The sequence below is a fragment of the Haliotis cracherodii genome, unplaced genomic scaffold, assembly GCF_022045235.1.
Source record: "Haliotis cracherodii isolate W230 unplaced genomic scaffold, xgHalCrac1.p SCAF_3, whole genome shotgun sequence".
Classification (NCBI taxonomy): Eukaryota; Metazoa; Mollusca; class Gastropoda; order Lepetellida; family Haliotidae; genus Haliotis; species Haliotis cracherodii.
Window position 1 is genome coordinate 825,478 of NW_027266286.1, and position 19,908 is coordinate 845,385.

At 40.3% G+C, this 19,908-nt stretch overlaps 1 protein-coding gene across 1 annotated transcript; it reads left to right on the forward strand.

The window, feature by feature from the left end:
• Nucleotides 1-326: 326 nt before the first annotated feature.
• LOC139474081 (integumentary mucin A.1-like) lies at nucleotides 327-19,649 on the forward strand. Its single transcript, XM_071256945.1, has 4 exons — nucleotides 327-335; nucleotides 787-1,356; nucleotides 17,211-17,303; nucleotides 19,386-19,649. Exons 1-4 carry the CDS (start codon nucleotides 327-329, stop codon nucleotides 19,647-19,649), a joined length of 936 nt encoding a protein of 311 aa, XP_071113046.1.
• The last annotated feature ends 259 nt before the right edge of the window (nucleotides 19,650-19,908 follow it).

A 19,908-nucleotide genomic window follows, 5' to 3' on the forward strand; every position in this document is an offset into this window, starting at 1 on the left:
CAGCGCTGGAGGATGGGAGCCGCCATTATGATGAATGATGCAATAAAACCAGGGCTCTCATGTACAGTTCAATCATAAATATTCTGTCCCTTAATCATTGTCAGCATCACCCAACATCTGAAACAGGAAGCATCATCTTCAGGGATGGCTTATGATTTATTAATTCTCATAGCTTTGTTGTATAGTTCAGGGGAATCCGGAGATGAGAGATATCATGAAGAAGTTATTCTGTCAGCAATAAAATTTCAAATGCCTCTCTTCTTTTTATTTCAGTTCCTGTGGATATGATCCATAACTGTTTTTGACAATGCCTTGTTTTTGAGAGAATGGGAGCCGTAGGTTTGCCAAGTCTTGATACAGGACTCGCCTGGAAGAAGCCTTTGTTTCAATTGTCTGTTTGAGCACTGAGTGTGTAGACCATGCTTATTGTCCAGCAATCCGCTAGTACAGTGGATAGAGTGTTTGCCAGGAGAGCCAAAGGTCTGTGGTTTGATCCACAACCTTGTCATATCAAAAGCCATTAAAATGGTACTTATTGATACCCTGCCAGGTGCTCAGGATATTAAGGAGATAAAACAAAGACTGGCAGCCTCGGAGTCAGTATACTGTATGTGACTGGGGTATCCCTGAAAAACTGCAGCATGGTATCTCAGTGGGCTGGCACTATAAAACAGTTACATACACATGCAGCCATACATGCATGTGCATTTGCGTCACATAAATATTATGTAAGTGGAATATACGTTAAACCCTGTTATATCTCACCTATTGACCACCACTGTGCAGACCACCACTGTGCAGACCACCCCTGTGCAAACCACCACTGTGCAGACCACTAATGTGCAGACCACTAATGTGCAGACCACCACTGTGCAGACCACCACTGTGCAGATCACCACTGTGCAGACCACCACTGTGCAGACCACTACTGTGCAGACCACTACTGTTCAGACCACTTCTGTGCAGACCACTACTGTGCAGACCACCACTGTGCAGACCACGACGGTGCAGACCACCACTGTGCAGACCACCACTGTGCAGACCACCAATGTGCAGACCACCACTGTGCAGACCACCACTGTGCAGATCACCACTGTGCAGACCACCACTGTGCAGACCACTACTGTGCAGACCACTTCTGTGCAGACCACTACTGTGCAGACCACCACTGTGCAGACCACGACGGTGCAGACCACCACTGTGCAGACCACTACTGTCCAGACCACCACTAATGTGCAGACCACCACTGTGCAGGCCACTAATGTGCAGACCACCACTGTTCAGACCACCACTGTCCAGACCACCACTAATGTGCAGACCACCACTGTGCAGGCCACTAATGTGCAGACCACCACTGTGCTGACGACTACTGTGCAGACCACTACTGTTCTACTGTGCAGACCACCACTGTGCAGACCACTAATGTTCTGCTGTGCAGACCACTACTGTTCTACTGTGCAGACCACCACCACTGTGCAAACCACTACTGTTCTACTGTGCAGACCACTACTGTTCTACTGTGCAGACCACCACTTTGCAGACCACTACTGTTCTGCTGTGCAGACCACCACTGTGCAGACCACCACTGTGCTGACCACTTCTGTGCAGACCACTACTGTTCTACTGTGCAGACCACCACTGTGCTGACCACTACTGTTCTGCTGTGCAGACCACTACTGTTCTACTGTGCAGACCACCACTGTTCTGACCACTACTGTTCTGCTGTGCAGACCATCACTGTGCAGACCACCACTGTGCTGACCACTACTGTTCTATTGTGCAGACCACTACTGTTCTACTGTGCAGACCACCACTATGCTGACTACTACTGTTCTGCTGTGCAGACCACCACTGTGCAGACTACCTTCCCAAACCAGCATGTTGAGGAGCCCTCTGGGTAGTTTTTACTCTCAATGAGGCCCAGGTTTAATTGTGACAAGTCCATTCTTCTTACCTCCTGTCAGCATGGTGCCAGAATTTCTAAAACTTATTTTCAGCATGTTCACTCATATCAGTTGTTTTTAATTTCAACATGGTCCCTGATTGTCAAATGATAAAGATTTACCTTGACAGTGATGAAAGAGTTCCAGGATTGGGTGCATCTAATTATTCAGTCGAGACATCTCTGTGATCGATGAAGACAAGTTCATTACAAGGACAGATCCGGCATTTTGAAAAGTGACAGGTCCAAAATATCAAAATCCTCACTCATATAATTTTACTACCTGCAATATACTACATTTGGCTTTCAAAGGGGTGGGGGCGCGGACACCCCCCTCTGGATCTGGCTATGCATTACCGTATTTTCTTGAGTATAGTGCGCACCCGTGTATAATGAGAACCCCCCTCTAGCGGGTTCAATATTTTGGAAAAAAAAGAAATTTTAATATTATACGGAGAAAAAAATTACACCATACCCCTTCAGCGAAGTCCGCCAAATGAACGGGTCATGAGAATGCGCACCCCCTTCTACACAGCTGTGTCTTTTGGGAAAAAAGTGTGCTCTATACTCAAGAAAATACGGTAAGACCTAGCAACATCTAAGCTCCCTCCAGAACACACAATCGTGGCATGTCATGAAGTGGAGCCTCGCTTGTGAAGCCGCTTCCAGCTCACTTTACACAGAACTCACTTATAAAGGATGTATGGATGGAGCCATGCATTTGCTCTGTGATCTCACCACTTTGACCCTGTGGGGATTCTGGATTATAATTGGTCCTGAGGGAATCGGGGGATCAGGCTCGTTGACATGGTTAACAGCATCATTGTACCCAATGTGTGACTTTGCTGATAGCATCAATCATTGGATTGTCTGGTCCAGACTCAAGTTATTATCAGACGATCATCATATACAGCTGGAATATTGCTGAGTGTGGCGTTGAACGAAAACAACAACATACGAAGCAATAGAGACACCCTTGTGAACTGGCTCTGATCATACAACTTGGATACCCATAAGATCCGTGATAGAAACCATTCTTGCAGTAAAAAGCAACTATGTTTGTTGTAAAAGGCGACTATCAGGGTCGGGTGGTCTGGCTCGCTGACTTGGTTGATGCATGTCATTGTATTTCAATTGCGTGGATCTATGCTCATGATTTCAATCATTGGATTGTCTGGTCAAGACTAAATTATTTACAGACTGCTGTCATATAGCTGGAATATGACTGAGTGTGGCATTAAAGCTTCAAAGAAACAAACAAACATACAATTTGGACAGATCTTCGGAGGCTCAGGGGGCCAGGGTGGCCCAGTCGCCTAAGGCGCTGCGATTCACTGTGCAGAGTTGTGTCCCTATGATTGTGGGCTCAAATCCCGGTTCGACACTCCAGGCTTTCCTCCCACATTAAGCTGACAAGCCGTGATATAACTGGAATACTGTTAAAAGTGGCGTTAAGCCCAACTCACACACTCACTCACTCACTCCTCGTAGGCTCAGTCAGCCTGGTGGAGGAAAGTTACAAGGTTACGCAGCTACTGTCACTGTAAGGCTGGATATAAGTTTATAACAACACTGTAAGATTGTGTATGTATGTATATAACAACACTGTAAGATTGTGTATATATGTATATAACAACACTGTAAGGCTGTATATATGTATATAACAACATTGTAAGGATGTGTATAAGTATATAACAACACTGTAAGATTGTGTATATATGTATATAACAACACTGTAAGGCTGTATATATGTATATAACAACATTGTAAGGCTGTGTATAAGTATATAACAACACTGTAAGGCTGTATATATGTATATAACAACGTTGTAAGGCTGTGTATAAGTATATAACAACACTGTAAGATTGTGTATATATGTAAATAACAACAATGTAAGATTGTGTATATATGTATATAACAACACTGTGAGATTGTGTATATATGTATATAACAACACTGTAAGGCTGTGTATAAGTATATAACAACAATGTCAGGCTGTGTATAAGTATATAACAACACTGTAAGGCTGTGTATATGTATATAACAACATTGTAAGGCTGTGTATAAGTATATAACAACACTGTAAGATTGTGTATATATGTAAATAACAACAATGTAAGATTGTGTATATATGTATATAACAACACTGTGAGATTGTGTATATAACTATATAACAACACTGTAAGGCTGTGTATAAGTATATAACAACAATGTCAGGCTGTGTATAAGTATGTAACAACAATGTCAGGCTGTGTATAAGTATATAACAACAATGTCAGGCTGTGTATAAGTATATAACAACAATGTCAGGCTGTGTATAAGTATACAACAACACTGTAAGATTGTGTATATGTATATAACAACACTGTAAGATTGTGTATAAGTATATAACACCATTGTAAGATTGTGTATATATGTATATAACAACACTGTACGATTGTGTATATATGTATATAACAACACTGTACGATTGTGTATATATGTATATAACAACACTGTAAGATTGTGTATATATGTATATAACAACACTGTAAGATTGTGTATATATAAGTATATAACAACACTGTGAGGCTGTGTATAAGTATTGAACAACACTGTCAGGCTGTGTATAAGTATATAACAACACTGTCAGGCTGTGTATAAGTATATAAAAACACTATAAGAGTATATATGTATATAACAACACTGTAAGATTGTGTATAAGTATATAACAACACTGTAAGATTGTGTATATATGTATATAACAACACTGTACGATTGTGTATATATGTATATAACAACACTGTCAGGCTGTGAATAAGTATTTAACAACACTGTCAGGCTGTGTATAAGTATGTAACAACACGGTCAGGCTTTGTATAAGTATGTAACAACACTGTCTGGCTGTGTATAAGTATATAACAGCATTGTAAGATTGTGTATATAAGTATATAACAACACTGTAAGGCTGTGTATAAGTATATAACAACACTGTCAGGCTGTGTATAAGTATGTAACAACACTGTAAGAGTATATATGTATATAACAACACTGTAAGATTGTGTATAAGTATATAACAACATTGTAAGATTGTGTATATATGTATATAACAACACTGTAAGATTGTGTATATATGTATACTACTCAAAAGAAGTTAAGGAACAAACAATTCTTTCATATTACTACAGTTAATATGTCATAATCTGAGATATTAACCATAGTAATATGAAAGAATCAGGTGTTCCTTAACTTCTTTTGAGTAGTATATATAACAACACTGTAAGGCTGTGTATAAGTATGTAACAACACTGTCAGGCTTTGTATAAGTATGTAACAACACTGTCAGGCTGTGTATAAGTATGTAACAACACTGTCAGGCTGTGTATAAGTATGTAACAACACTGTCAGGCTTTGTATAAGTATGTAACAACACTGTCAGGCTTTGTATAAGTATGTAACAACACTGTCAGGCTTTGTATAAGTATGTAACAACACTGTCAGGCTGTGTATAAGTATATAACAATACTGTAAGGCTGTGTATAAGTATGTAACAACACTGTCAGGCTTTGTATAAGTATGTAACAACACTGTCAGGCTGTGTATAAGTATATAACAACATTGTAAGATTGTGTATGTAAGTATATAACAACACTGTAAGGATGTGTATAAGTATGTAACAACACTGTCAGGCTGTGTCTAAGTATATAAAAACACTGTAAGATGGTGTATATATGTTTATAACAACACTGTAAGATTGTGTGTAAGTATATAACAACACTGTAAGGATGTGTATAAGTATATAACAACATTGTAAGAGTGTGTATATATGTATATAACAACGCTGTAAGATTGTGTATATATGTTTATAACAACACTGTAAGATTGTGTATATATGTATATAACAACGCGATAAGGCTGTGTATAAGTATATAACAACACTGTCAGGCTGTGTATAAGTATGTAACAACACTGTCAGGCTTTGTATAAGTATGTAACAACACTGTCAGGCTTTGTATAAGTATGTAACAACACTGTCAGGCTTTGTATAAGTATGTAACAACACTGTCAGGCTGTGTATAAGTATATAACAATACTGTAAGGCTGTGTATAAGTATGTAACAACACTGTCAGGCTTTGTATAAGTATGTAACAACACTGTCAGGCTGTGTATAAGTATATAACAACATTGTAAGATTGTGTATGTAAGTATATAACAACACTGTAAGGATGTGTATAAGTATGTAACAACACTGTCAGGCTGTGTCTAAGTATATAAAAACACTGTAAGATGGTGTATATATGTTTATAACAACACTGTAAGATTGTGTGTAAGTATATAACAACACTGTAAGGATGTGTATAAGTATATAACAACATTGTAAGATTGTGTATATATGTATATAACAACGCTGTAAGATTGTGTATATATGTTTATAACAACACTGTAAGATTGTGTATATATGTATATAACAACGCGATAAGGCTGTGTATAAGTATATAACAACAATGTCAGGCTGTGTATAAGTATATAACAACAATGTGAGGCTGTGTATATGTATATAACAATATTGTAAGGCTGTGTATAAGTATTTAACAACACTGTAAGAGTGTATATGTGTATATAACAACACTGTTAGGCTGTGTATATGTATATAACAATATTGTAAGGCTGTGTATAAGTATTTAACAACACTGTAAAATTGTGTATATATGTATATATGTATATAACACTTTAAGACTGTGTATAAGTATATAACAACACTTTAAGACTGTGTATAAGTATATAACAACACTGTAAGATTGTGTATATATGTATATAACAACACTGTCAATGTAAGATTGTGTATATAAGTATACTCAACAACAAAAGTTCCTGTGACACCAATATTTTAGTGTATTTTTCAAACAAGTAAAGTTTGGTTTTCAATATTGTAGTACATGTATGGAATCAAGTCTGCTACAGAAAAGCATGCATTCCATGCAAAAGTTGACAAACAACCACTCAGAAAAACAACAAAATTACGCAATTATTCAACATTATGAAATGCAAGATCGAGTCAACGTGATGTTGCAAGACAATTTAACGTCCACAGAAACACCATTTGGGGTTTATGGCAACGTTGGTAGCAGACGAATGCAGTCAGAGACCATCCTCGGAGTGGCAGGGCACGCGTAACAAATATTAAAACAACACACCTACGAAATCAATTCCATCCAGCAACAGTGACTGCAAGAAGCATCCCAGGCCTTCGACGAATATTGTTACAAACCGTACGTCGTCGCATCAGATGTGCAGGGATTGTCGCCAGAAGAACCGCCAGACGTCCCATTTTGACAGGAAACCACCTTCAAGCACGTCTACAGTGGTGCAGACAGCGTTTACGCTGGACAGCCATGCAGTGGGGACAAGTTCTATTCACTGACGAGTCTCGTTTTCATCTCAGCCACAGCGATGGACGGATTCGAGTGTACCGACATCGAGGTGAACGTTACGTCAATCATTGTCTCATGGAAGAAGATCGGTTCGGGGTGGGTAACGTTATGGTATGAGGTGGGATTACAGCAAGACAGAGGACCCGTTTGATAGTGGTAGAGAGAAATCTCAATGGACAGCGCTACCACGACGAGATCATCGGCCCTGTTGTTCTACCGTTTTTGCGTCATCATGGCCCAGGCATTACCTTTCAACATGACAACGCCCGGCCTCATAATTTGCTCAAATTGCTTGACTTGTTCGACATTCACTAGAAAACAACGTGAATGTCATCCCCTGGCCGCCTCGCTCCGCTGATCTCTCACCAATCGAGCACATGTGGGATGAGATGGATCGGCGCCTTCGACGTCAACCACGTGTTCCACAGACACTCAAGGAACTTCGAAACATGCTCCAGCAGATATGGACAGATATCCCACAGGACTTTGTGCAATGCCTAGTCCATTCCATGAGACAAAGATGTGTTGCTTGCATTGCAACCATAGGTGCACACACACGCTATTGATTTGTAAATTGACATTTTGGCATGTTCATGTATTTTTTATGAAATCACGCATTTTCTGAAGTCAGTATGGCAAGTAAAACCATTCGAACATTTACAGGAGTCTTTTATCTGTTGCAAACCGAAATTGTTTCAGATTGGGTAAAAAACATAACTTTGCATTAAATCTTATTCAGTGTCACAAGAACTATTGTTGTTCAGTATATATAACAACATTGAGTTAGAAGTTACCATCGGGAATCTGGAGAAACTACTGGGATAATTGCAATCATTATCAAATGAATAGTCTACTGGAAATCTGTGTAGCTGTGAATTTAGCGACGACATTAGACTAGCAGGATCAGTTTCCATATCTGTGCTTGTAGGCGTCTGCTGCTTGGAACCTTTTCACCCAATTAAACCAGTTGGATTTGGTCGACACATGTCCGAAGTGTTACCTTGTTTCATTTTGTCGTTGTATGTACATCTGATTGCACTTCATAACTCTATCACAGGACAGGCAGACAGACGTGAAGTCTCATAGACTAGGGTTAGAGTAGCTTCCCTTTGAAAAAGAGGTTACTCTCACGGACAGACGGAAAGGCAAGTAGAAACAGTTTGTGTAGGCAATTATTGTTTTGCCTATATGTAGTTACGCCACTGTATAAGAAACAGGTTCCAGCTGTTGTCGGCTGACACATCACTTACCTTCTGACGTAATATATATTAATGCGCACATCCCCATGTTTGGGGAATGTTTGTGAGAGATGGGAGCAGATTTTTCGACCACATAATTGAAGAAAGACATATGATAAAGAGGTTATCAAGCGAGTGTGTTTGGGGATGGTAAATATCCTGTATGAGGAATAAACACTATGTAATTTGCACCCCAAATCTCGCTTTATACAATGTTTATTCCAAATATTTACCATTCCCAAACACACTCGTGTGATAACTTCTATTTCAGTGTTTCTGTTGGCTTTTGAAACTGCCTGTCCTTGTGGACTGGCAACTCTAAAAATTACCAGTCCCCACTAATTTTTGCAGTCCCAACTTTCAGCAAATAAAAAAGCCTATGAAAATTATTTAGTTTTAATTCTTTCAAGATCATGTTCAGTGCAAAAAAGACGTCTCTGAAGAAACTCATAGTTAGATCTGTACGTCATTCACACAAACTTCAGTCACAATTTTCTCCCTTTTTTTTAATATTTCGAGATGAAGTTGCTACAAAGGGATATTTAACCTAGAAATAGACAAGGGGAAACCCTGATGATAAAAGACAAGCTGACTTTGTTTGAAAAATGTTCTTTTATGAATACTGTAAACAGCTTTATTTCTGCGCCGTTAAAATATTGCGAATACCACGCCAAAGACAATACTGCGACGAGATATTTTTGCGAGTTGCCGTGTTGAGATGACCCCTCGCGTACCAAACGATAGACCGCTTCTCTCCGAAGCTAGTTTTTCTGAGTTGGCCGGAAAGTTGACCGGAAGAGATTGCGACCAATTAACAAATACGATAATTGACTCAACTCAGTGTCATGTCATGTGTGGACAAAATTGCAAAGGACACTGACGCAATTAAGCGAGATTGGAAGAAGGCAGGATTACTGTGAGGTAACAGTGACACTAACTGGTCTGTTGACACTGTCATTTGTGATGTAATGTGTGACCATTCTGCATTCATTTGTGTTTTTAACTTATTGAGTAACTTGTAGTTCTGGTTGATGATTTCAACATTTCATGACGTGTTGCAATGAATAAAGTATGTATGTGTTATTTATACTTATTTTTACGTTTTTAATTTTTGCGATTGAGTCTCGTTCGCAAAACTCGCAATAATAAAACGGTCGCCAAAAATTCCCTGTTTACAGTATCACAATGTTTTCTTCATCAACAACGATTTAAAAGGAACTTGAACTACCGGTCCACAGGGGCGGGCAGGCACATGAACTACTGGTCCACAGGAAGGGGCAGTCACAAACTGTATTTGTATTCTTGTCACTGCTACCCACAACATAGCGAGATACAGTCTGAACATCCATATCTCCTCGTGCTTCAGGTTTTGTAAATTGCCTTACAAGGTTACAAATAGCAGCTTTCTTCTTGTCATGAAAAAAATCACTAAAACCTAGAAGTTCAAATTTTTTGTTATGATAAAAGGATGACATTATGTTTCCCTTTCATTGAAGGTGTGTTCGGGCCAGGGGGTGTTGTGGGATGTTGTGCCTTGCGTTTCACATCGATACACCCATTAGGGTTGGGACGAGTCCAAATTTACTACCCGGGTACCCACCCCTCTATTACCCGACCCTACCCGGGTACATGCTGTCGGTCTCAAGAGATGGGTACAAAATGTCCAATTGGGAATAGTTTGACCTAAGCCCTGTACAAAATGTATTTAGATACAGTTTTTATATAAAACACTGAATGCATACACTGAAGCTGACTGAAGTTTTATTTTTATTCAAACATATAAAAGTCAGAAGGAATGGGTGCACATATATATATATATATATAGTCAGAAATAAGTGTGAACATTAGTGACTTGTTGTATAACCATATAGTTCTAGATCATTTTTGTCATTTAACAATATATCACGTGACTAACAATGGGTCCGGGTAGTCCTGTGGGTACCCGGGTCCTCCTCAGTACCCAGCCAACCCGAGTAGCCCAACCCGAGTTACCCATCCTAGCCCTACACCCCCTGCTGCTGCATCAGGCCTGGGAGGCGGAATGATGGGTGGTGTACCTCTCCACTAGGGCTGCAGTCATTAGGACGTATTATACCAATGGTAGACAGAAACATCCTTTATTCATGACATCCCTTGCTGAGGCAAGTATAACAACAGATTAACTGCCAGCTTGGGGAGAGAAGCTACACTATTTATGGTTTTATTTGGGCACAATCTAGATAGGAACATATCTAATATAGAGTATAATAGTCTTGCAAAGGCACTCAGACAGATTGTTTTGCTTGAAACGGAATAACCTGGAACAGCTGGTTTTGCCTGGAGCAGGAACTAGTGTATCAGCATCAGAAACAGCGTCGGGTTGGTCTGTCTTCCCATCCTGTTGTCTGTCTCAGGAAGGAGTCGATTTTTTTAAAAACAAAATCTTCCAAAAGTTTTTAAATTACTCATAGCGTGATAATTAGCAGAGCTCCAGATAACCTTTAGAGCAATTGAGTTTTTACTCTAGGGTTTCTATTTCAGTTTGGTTATTACATTTTTCATCGAGTAACCAATATTTTTTCACTCATTTATTCATCACTCTGTTGTGTTTTTTCCAAAATTAGTGAACATTTTAAGATTTAAAAAGAATGAAATAATGTTTTAGATGTATATAACTGTTCTAAATATATAGGCTTGACTCGGAAAGTAAATTAGCCCGTAATTCTGTTTTGGAAATAGCTCCTTTGTATGCATGCTGAAAAAGCTTCATTGGGTATTTACCCAAGCTGTTTTTAAACATTTCAGTTTTTTATTTTATGCATGCATTTCTCTACACAAGTTAATTGAAAGTAATTGGGTTTTGAATATTTTGGGTGGGAAATTTACGCAAATATGCTGCTTATATGTAGCTCTGTAATAAGTTCAAAAGTCTATGTCTCAGCAAGTATTATCCCTTTTTTTATTAAAAGTGCAACAATGAGCTTCCTCATCTTGTATACGCATACAAAACGTAGGGATGTGTGGTGAATTGATGTATCAGAATCTCACCTGGGATAAAGCCAACTAATAAACAAAGATTTACTGCATCAGGTGACAAAGTTACCATTTTCCTGTGTTTGTATTATGGAATTATCATGGTTCTGTTCGGTTGAACAAAACCTTCCAAATGGCGTGCTGGTTTTCTTGGAGGAATTAGTCAGCAAAGAGTCGGAGTCACAGGAGATTTAATCACAATTTTATTTACCATAACAATTAACAATGAGCAATATCTTAACTATAGCTGAGGGTGTCACAGAGAGTCGGTACAACCCTCTGGGCTGTGGGAGAGAGATCTGCTTGGTTAGAGTGACAAACCCATTCTGCCTAACATTTTGCTTCAGTATGTATTTAACAAAAATTAGAACAATAAAAAGGAATATGATTGGTTGATACACGATGGGTTGTGCCCTATGCCATATGAATGGCTAGACAGAGGTGAATACTTAATTCTGTTAATCCTGTTGGCACTAATCTTGTTGACATATTTACTGGGTTCTTGGAAAGAGATTATGGTATCACTATAGACGAGCTTGTATGGGGGCTAATCCTTAATGAGTCTAAATTGAAGTAATTGCTGAATGTTATTCTAATATAGGTGATGACAGATTTACTTAAATAAAATAGTTCAAGGCAATCTAAAAGACTAAGTAGACATATCTTTTGTCTGGTAGATGGGATCTTGATACCTTAGGCTAGCATTTATCTAAAAGCTTCAAATCTATTAAACTATGTAGACATGATTCTTGTCTTATTGAATAGTATGTCTAGGAGATGCGCTCCCGTTACCTTAGGCTAGCATCTATCTAAAAAGGTATAACTGAAACTATTGATATTTTATATGTGCATTTTACCTGATGATAAGTATTACTTGCTAAACTATAATTATATGAAATTATGTATACATATTACACCATGATAACTCATAAAAAGCACTTGATGTGTATCTAATTATTATAGGAAAACTTAGTATAAATGTTATATCATGATAGTTGTACAACGTGTTAGCTGTTGGCTAGATAAGAGTTCTTTTCCTTGTGTGTTTTCTTACTGATCACGATCTCACTACAAAAACTCCAGCGACGTTGAGTCAGAAGGAACGTAATTATGGTGTCAGGTTATTTCACTCCAGGTATCATTTCTTCTTCTTTTATTTACTGTATTTCATCATCCAGCTGAAGTGCACAAGAAATCAGAAGGAAAGCAAGAGAGAAATGAACTGATCCTGAAAAATAAAGAGTTTGTATTGAGGTCTAATGGCACCAGTAGTCACATTACACGTTTTCAGGTGAGTTCTTCTGATTTCTCTGTTGCCAGGAAATGTCACAAGTCATCAAGATTAAAGAAACTTTGCCTTTGAAAAAAATTCTCAGTACCAAGACAGCCGTAGCAGCTAACAGTTTTAGTCCACTTGTCTTTATAATGATAACATATAGCAAAACACTTAAAAGTGGCAAATTTCTACTAGTCCTTATGATACCTTTACTATTGGGTAGTTTTGTAAGGGCTACAGGACCAGTGCCAAACACTGCAAGGGTTGAAACTGTCAGTAGTGTAGTGTCAACTACAGATATTTTGACTTGGCATCAATGTTTTGTAATGCAGGCGTAAGCAGGTTTGATAATTTGCTAAACTCTATGAAGTGTAATCATGTGGTGTGAGATGTCACTCTCTCACACACTGCCACAACGAAGGCTACAGGCTATACAAGCAGTAGATATCAAGTTATCATGTGGTGTGAGATGTCACTCTCTTACACACTGCCACAACGAAGGCTACAGGCTATACAAGCAGTAGATATCAAGTTATCATGTGGTGTGAGATGTCACTCTCTTACACACTGCCACAACAAAGGCTATACAAGCAGTAGATATCAAGTTATCATGTGGTGTGAGATGTCACTCTCTCACACACTGCCACAACGAAGGCTACAGGCTATACAAGCAGTAGATATCAAGTTATCATGTGGTGTGAGATGTCACTCTCTTACACACTGCCACAACGAAGGCTATACAAGCAGTAGATATCAAGTTATGTGGTGTGAGATGTCACTCTCTCACACACTGCCACAACGAAGGCTATACAAGCAGTAGATATCAAGTTATCATGTGGTGTGAGATGTCACTCTCTCACACACTGCCACAACGAAGGCTATACAAGCAGTAGATATCAAGTTATCATGTGGTGTGACATGTCATGTAATCCCTGACTTGAATACAGACCTGGTACCTGTGCTGCTGGGCTCATGTAATCGCTGACTTGAATTCAATCCTGACACCTGTGCTGCTGGGCTCATGTAATCCCTGACTTGAATACAGTCCTGTTACCTGTGCTGCTGGGCTCATGTAATCCCTGACTTGAATTCAATCCTGACACCTGTGCTGCTGGGCTCATGTAATCCCTGACTTGAATACATTCCTGATACCTGTGCTGCTGGGCTCAAGTAATCCCTGACTTGAATACAGTCCTGGTACCTGTGCTGCTGGGCTCATGTAATCCCTGACTTGAATACAGTCCTGGTACCTGTGCTGCTGGGCTCATGTAATCCCTGACTTGAATACAGTCCTGGTACCTGTGCTGCTGGGCTCATGTAATCCCTGACTTGAATACAGTCCTGGTACCTGTGCTGCTGGGCTTATGGGTTACACCAAAGGGTTAATATGGCCCTGACACCCATTATCCACTATCTCTCTGACTCAGTTGTCCAGAAGGGTCAAACAGTCTGTAGTAAACTGTTGTTGTATACCGGCTTAATTAGTAAAATGATTGTGACTTAGGGACTGAGCGTTTGATTTTCTGGTGGGGAATATACAATAGTTCAACTCCTTTCTTTACAGACAAGAATTGTGTTTTTTTGAAGAAGTGGCTGACACAAATTCTCCTGCCGTCAAGGGCCACGTACCCTATTTTTGAAAACCCATCAACTAAGTCCCTGGAGCATGTTTTCTAGTTTTTGTTCCATAAATAACATGTGGAAATCAAATATAGAAGTTTAATGGCTCGAGTGCACATAAATATCAATAAACTTGGGTCTGAATGGGCAGATGTCGATCAGGGTCTGAGGCCAAGTCACAGTAATGTTAATTACGTGTTAATCTTCTCTGTTTTGAGTATCCTAATGGCTGTGGTCCTTGCCACAGATCAATGACAGTAGATTTATCTCCAGTCTACCTTGACAGAGTACATCTCTCAGTGTCAGTCAGCCTCATGTCGCATCGGTTACGTCTTAATGCTATAATTTTTGTGCCAAACCATTGTCTTTCAGCAATATACCATTGTCTTTAAACAATATACCATTGTCTTTAAACAATATACCATTGTCTTTAAACAAAATACCATTGTCTTTAAACAATATACCATTGTCTTTAAGCAATATACCATTGTCTTTATACAATATACCATTGTCTTTAAACAATATACCATTGTCTTTAAACAATATACCATTGTCTTTAAGCAATATACCATTGTCTTTAAACAATATACCATTGTCTTTAAACAATATACCATTGTCTTTATACAATATACCATTGTCTTTAAACAATATACCATTGTCTTTAAACAATATACCATTGTCTTTAAGCAATATACCATTGTATTTAAACAATATACCATTATCTTTAAATAATATACCATTTTCTTTAAATGGTATTACCTTGTTTAAAATGTCCCACATTATACTCAAACAATGTTTTTGGGGGCAAATCACTAAACTTGGTCAAGTTGGTAGAAGGACCAAGGTTCATACAAACCCATCTTCCTGAGGCAAGGGAGTTAACTGACTATAATAGTCCAGTTCCCACACTTTCCAAACTAGGCTGCAATTATGGTGTTGCATTTTAGTTGGACTAACGAGTCAAAGCATAGTCCAATCAAGATCGTGTAACCAACTTCACATCCAGTTCGTAAACAACATGGATTTCAGGGTGCAGATTACATCGACTGCAGGATTTCAAAGTATGTTATCGCTAACTAGGCGTCAACAGATATTTTGCCAATTCTTTCATGTTTTTAATCAAAGTGCTCAAGTGATTTGATGCACTTCGCGGAGTAAGACCTGTTTTATTACAATACAGATCTTGATTATCAAGCAGATCGTCTTTGACTGGGCGCCGCTGTTTTGTTTGAAGTAAATGCAAATGATATGAGAGATGGAATCTGATTGGTGAATAGGAGGAACATTGAAAGGACATAATTCATAAAAGCCACCGGTGACGCAACAAGCGAGCCTGGAAATCCCAGCCTAGTTCGGCAAGGGACTTTTATAGCCAGTTTACTCCCTTGTCTCAGGAAGATGATACAAGCCCTCTATATGTGATAACACACATTTTGTAATGTCTATTAATATATTCATTATAATCCTGTCCTCCTGGTTTACCAGACAGAATAAGCATTGAACCAGTATGAGTTCCATAGATAGAGGAAAGGGTGTGGCATTTAGAGTCACTGACACTAGTTCAACTCTGCATGAGTTCACTATGTATGATCATGGCTTATATGTCTTCTCGCAAACCCCAGCATCCTAACAACGTAAACATGGTGTCTGCGTCCAAGAGTAAACATAACATTCGCTGATCTGTGTGTCGAGAAACATGGTGTTATATTGGACAATGTAGATGCGAAGAAATACCAAACTATTTACTTCAACAGCGGTAAAGGTATTTCGGGAGTATTTAGCTCAGAATGGAAACTCCATTCAGTTTGAAACTTTTCAATCAATGTATTGGACAGAATGCTGGCAAAATTCTATTTGAAGCCAGAACCCAGGAAGGCAATTTCAAGAAAGTTCCTCATATTCAACCACTCCTTGAACATTCAAGACAGGACAAGATATAGATATAATCTAAGGAAGTGGATTCAAGGAATTATCGAAATCTTTCAAAGCAATTGCAAAAGAACAAAAGAACCGAGATCAAGCACTACCCTCCTCCAGCCGATGCTGACATAACGGAACTCCATGACTACGTATTTAGCACCGACAGTCCTACACTTTCATAACACGATTTAGATCTATAATAGGATTTAGGAAATAATTACTTTGATAATTTCCAAATCATTTTCTTACCCAATAACTTGAGTTTTTTAGCTTTGTTTTTCCACTCCTATTGGTTGTCTTCTATCAATATGTTTGTATGAATAAATTGACTTTATGGCACAGTGAAAAAATTGCAAAGGAAATTTCCAATAGAGTAAAATCTGAATATTTCGACTCTCATGCAGGTATTCATCGATGTCATGCTGCACTTTGGGACAAGGGGGGGGGGGGGGGGGGGGGGGAGAAAACCTCACAGGACTGAAGGTGAGGATCTACCTCTCACCACGGATGCTGATAGCCACATGTGTCTACATCTGTATGGATGAATGCACAAAAAATCACCCAAGATGATGAGCACCATGATAGTGGAAGAATCAACGAGAAAAACGGTATTCCTTGTTTTATTAGTTTTAAAACGTCTGTATCAAGTTTTAAGAATTGTTTTTTTAACCCTAGATCATACAATAAAGATACAAGCTCTGTCGATTGTTTACAACCCTTGATGTCCTGTGAAACGGACGTTAAATATGTGCATCCCTTGAACAAGGACTGTGTGAAGCTTTCTCAACAGCCAAACACTGAGGCCGAGAATGGGGTGTACTACAACGCCATCGCTCTCGGGCATAATCAAATTGGATTCATGATATCAACTCTCAGTCTGAAGGTTGGTCTATCTACCACATATACCAGCCACTCGCTACGTGCTACCACAGTACAGGTTCTTGACAATGCACAAGTCCCATCTGAGCACACCCTGACAGTCACCGGACACAAGTCCCATCTGAACACACCCTGACAGTCACCGGTCACAAGTCCCATCTGAACACACCCTGACAGTCACCGGTCACAAGTCCCATCTGAACACACCCTGACAGTCACCGGTCACAAGTCCCATCTGAACACACCCTGACAGTCACGGGTCACAAGTCCCATCTGAACACACCCTGACAGTCACCGGTCACAAGTCCCATCTGAACACACCCTGACAGTCACCGGTCACAAGTCCCATCTGAACACACCCTGACAGTCACCGGTCACAAGTCGGAGTCAAGCCTGAAGACCGACACTGGTTAACTGATGACAAAGCTAAGGAGAGAATGTCCGCTGCTATCAGTGACAAGACATGTCCTGATGTTCTGTGACCTACTGATGTGGAACAACCCAGACTAGAGAAGATGCACTTCCTGACTGTTTGAGGGAGACATTCTCCAGTGTATGCCAATTCCCGAGGCAGTTACCGTTAAAGATTTTCATGTGCAAAATCATGTCAACACGAGCGAGTGGTTTGAAGACATGTTAAGCATGACAGGGTATCTGGAACACAACTTGCTTCGCGGAGAAAGCTAAAGTATGACATGGCTTGCTGTCAAAGCACGTGTAAAATAAGGCAAATTGGACTCACTTGAGTTAAGGATATGACGTAATGATCGGACATTTCATTCAACAGATTCTATGTAGAACACATTCGTTAAGATAGGCCAGCACAATAGGGTGCACCATAGCCAGCTACAATGGAGGTAGACTATTGACTGACTGACAGACAAAATCGTCTTTAGTTTCTTTTGTCATATTCATGTTTCTACATCTTTCTAGGAAGAGATTCACATTTAATTCACGACATTTATTATCTGAATTACTTCATCAATATCAACTGTAAATAACCAGGATGAGACAAGCCAGTGAGTGATGTTATCAAGGATGGAGTTTCACAGCTGGGGTGGAGGCTTATCCTGAGCCAATATATCCATGGGTCCCAAACCATCACAAGGATATCTTGTATTTGGAGATCCCACCACAATATGGATACGGATAATATTTGCCTCGTCTCAGGGACGCAGGCTCATCACGTCAAATCCAACAGTATTGCTCTATATGTTATGTGCCTCTTATGCCCCAATCAGTGCAGTGCTGTGTATCATGCAGAGTTGTAACGTAGAGACCAGAGAAGAGAAATATTGTGGTGTTTAAATCTAAAAACCTGGTCACATGCTACAGAAACAATAGGATAGGCAATCACTGGCCAAGCTGTGGCTGGACCAGATCACTAAAGACCTTACATAACTATACCCCGTACTTTACCTAAGGATTAGCAGAGAGTGCTCAGGTTAGTTTAAGGAGCTACTACCAGACTCAACTCAATTATTTACCTAAGTTTAAAACATGTAAGTTAAAATACACAATGTTTACATTCTGCTACATGTAACTCATATGAAATACTCTACGGTGACAATAGTGGGGCCACCAAGCACCCCCTGCACCCATGTTCCTACAGCCTGACGGGAGCCACATGCACCCATGTTCTTACATGCTCCCATCAAGCCTGTAGGAATATGGGTGCATGTGGCTCGCATCAGGCCTGTAGGAACATGGGTGCATGTGGCTCCAGTTAGGCCTGTAGGAACATGGGTGCATGTGGCTCCAGTTAGGCCTGTAGGTACATGAGTGCATGTGGCTCCATTTAGGCCTGTAGGAACATAGGTGCATGTGGCTCCCGTCAGGCCTGTAGGAACATGGGTGCATGTGGCTCCAGATAGGCCTGTGGGAACATGGGTGCATGTGGCTCCAGTTGGGCCTGAAGGAACATGGGTGCATGTGGCTCCTGTCAGGCCTGAAGGAACATGGGTGTATGTGGCTCCCGTCAGGCCTGAAGGAACATGGTTGCATGTGGCTCCCGTCAGGCCTGAAGGAACATGGGTGCATGTGGCTCCAGATAGGCCTGTAGGAACATGGGTGCATGTGGCTCCAGTTGGGCCTGAAGGAACATGGGTGCATGTGGCTCCTGTCAGGCCTGAAGGAACATGGGTGCATGTGGCTCCCGTCAGGCCTGAAGGAACATGGTTGCATGTGGCTCCCGTCAGGCCTGAAGGAACATGGGTGCATGTGGCTCCCGTCAGGCCTGAAGGAACATGGGTGCATGTGGCTCCCGTCAGGCCTGAAGGAACATGGGTGCATGTGGCTCCCATCAGGCCTGAAGGAACATGGGTGTATGTGGCTCCCGTCAGGCCTGTAGGAACATGGGTGCATGTGGCTCCCATCAGGCCTGAAGGAACATGGGTGTATGTGGCTCCTGTCAGGCCTGAAGGAACATGGGTGCATGTGGCTCTCGTCAGGCCTGTAGGAACATGGGTGCATGTGGCTCCCGTCAGGCCTGTAGGAACATGGGTGTATGTGGCTCCCGTCAGGCCTGTAGGAACATGGGTGCATGTGGCTCCCTTCAGGTCTGTAGGAACATGGGTGCATGTGGCTCCCGTTCCTACAGGCCTTATGGG

Excerpts from the sequence above, each read along its gene's own strand:
- LOC139474081 (XM_071256945.1), top strand. Across the intron at positions 1,357-17,210 it reads CTAATGTGCAGACCACCACT|CCAAACACTGAGGCCGAGAA; the intron begins GTGCTGACGACT and ends CTTTCTCAACAG. Across the intron at positions 17,304-19,385 it reads TATCAACTCTCAGTCTGAAG|TTGGGCCTGAAGGAACATGG; the intron begins GTTGGTCTATCT and ends ATGTGGCTCCAG.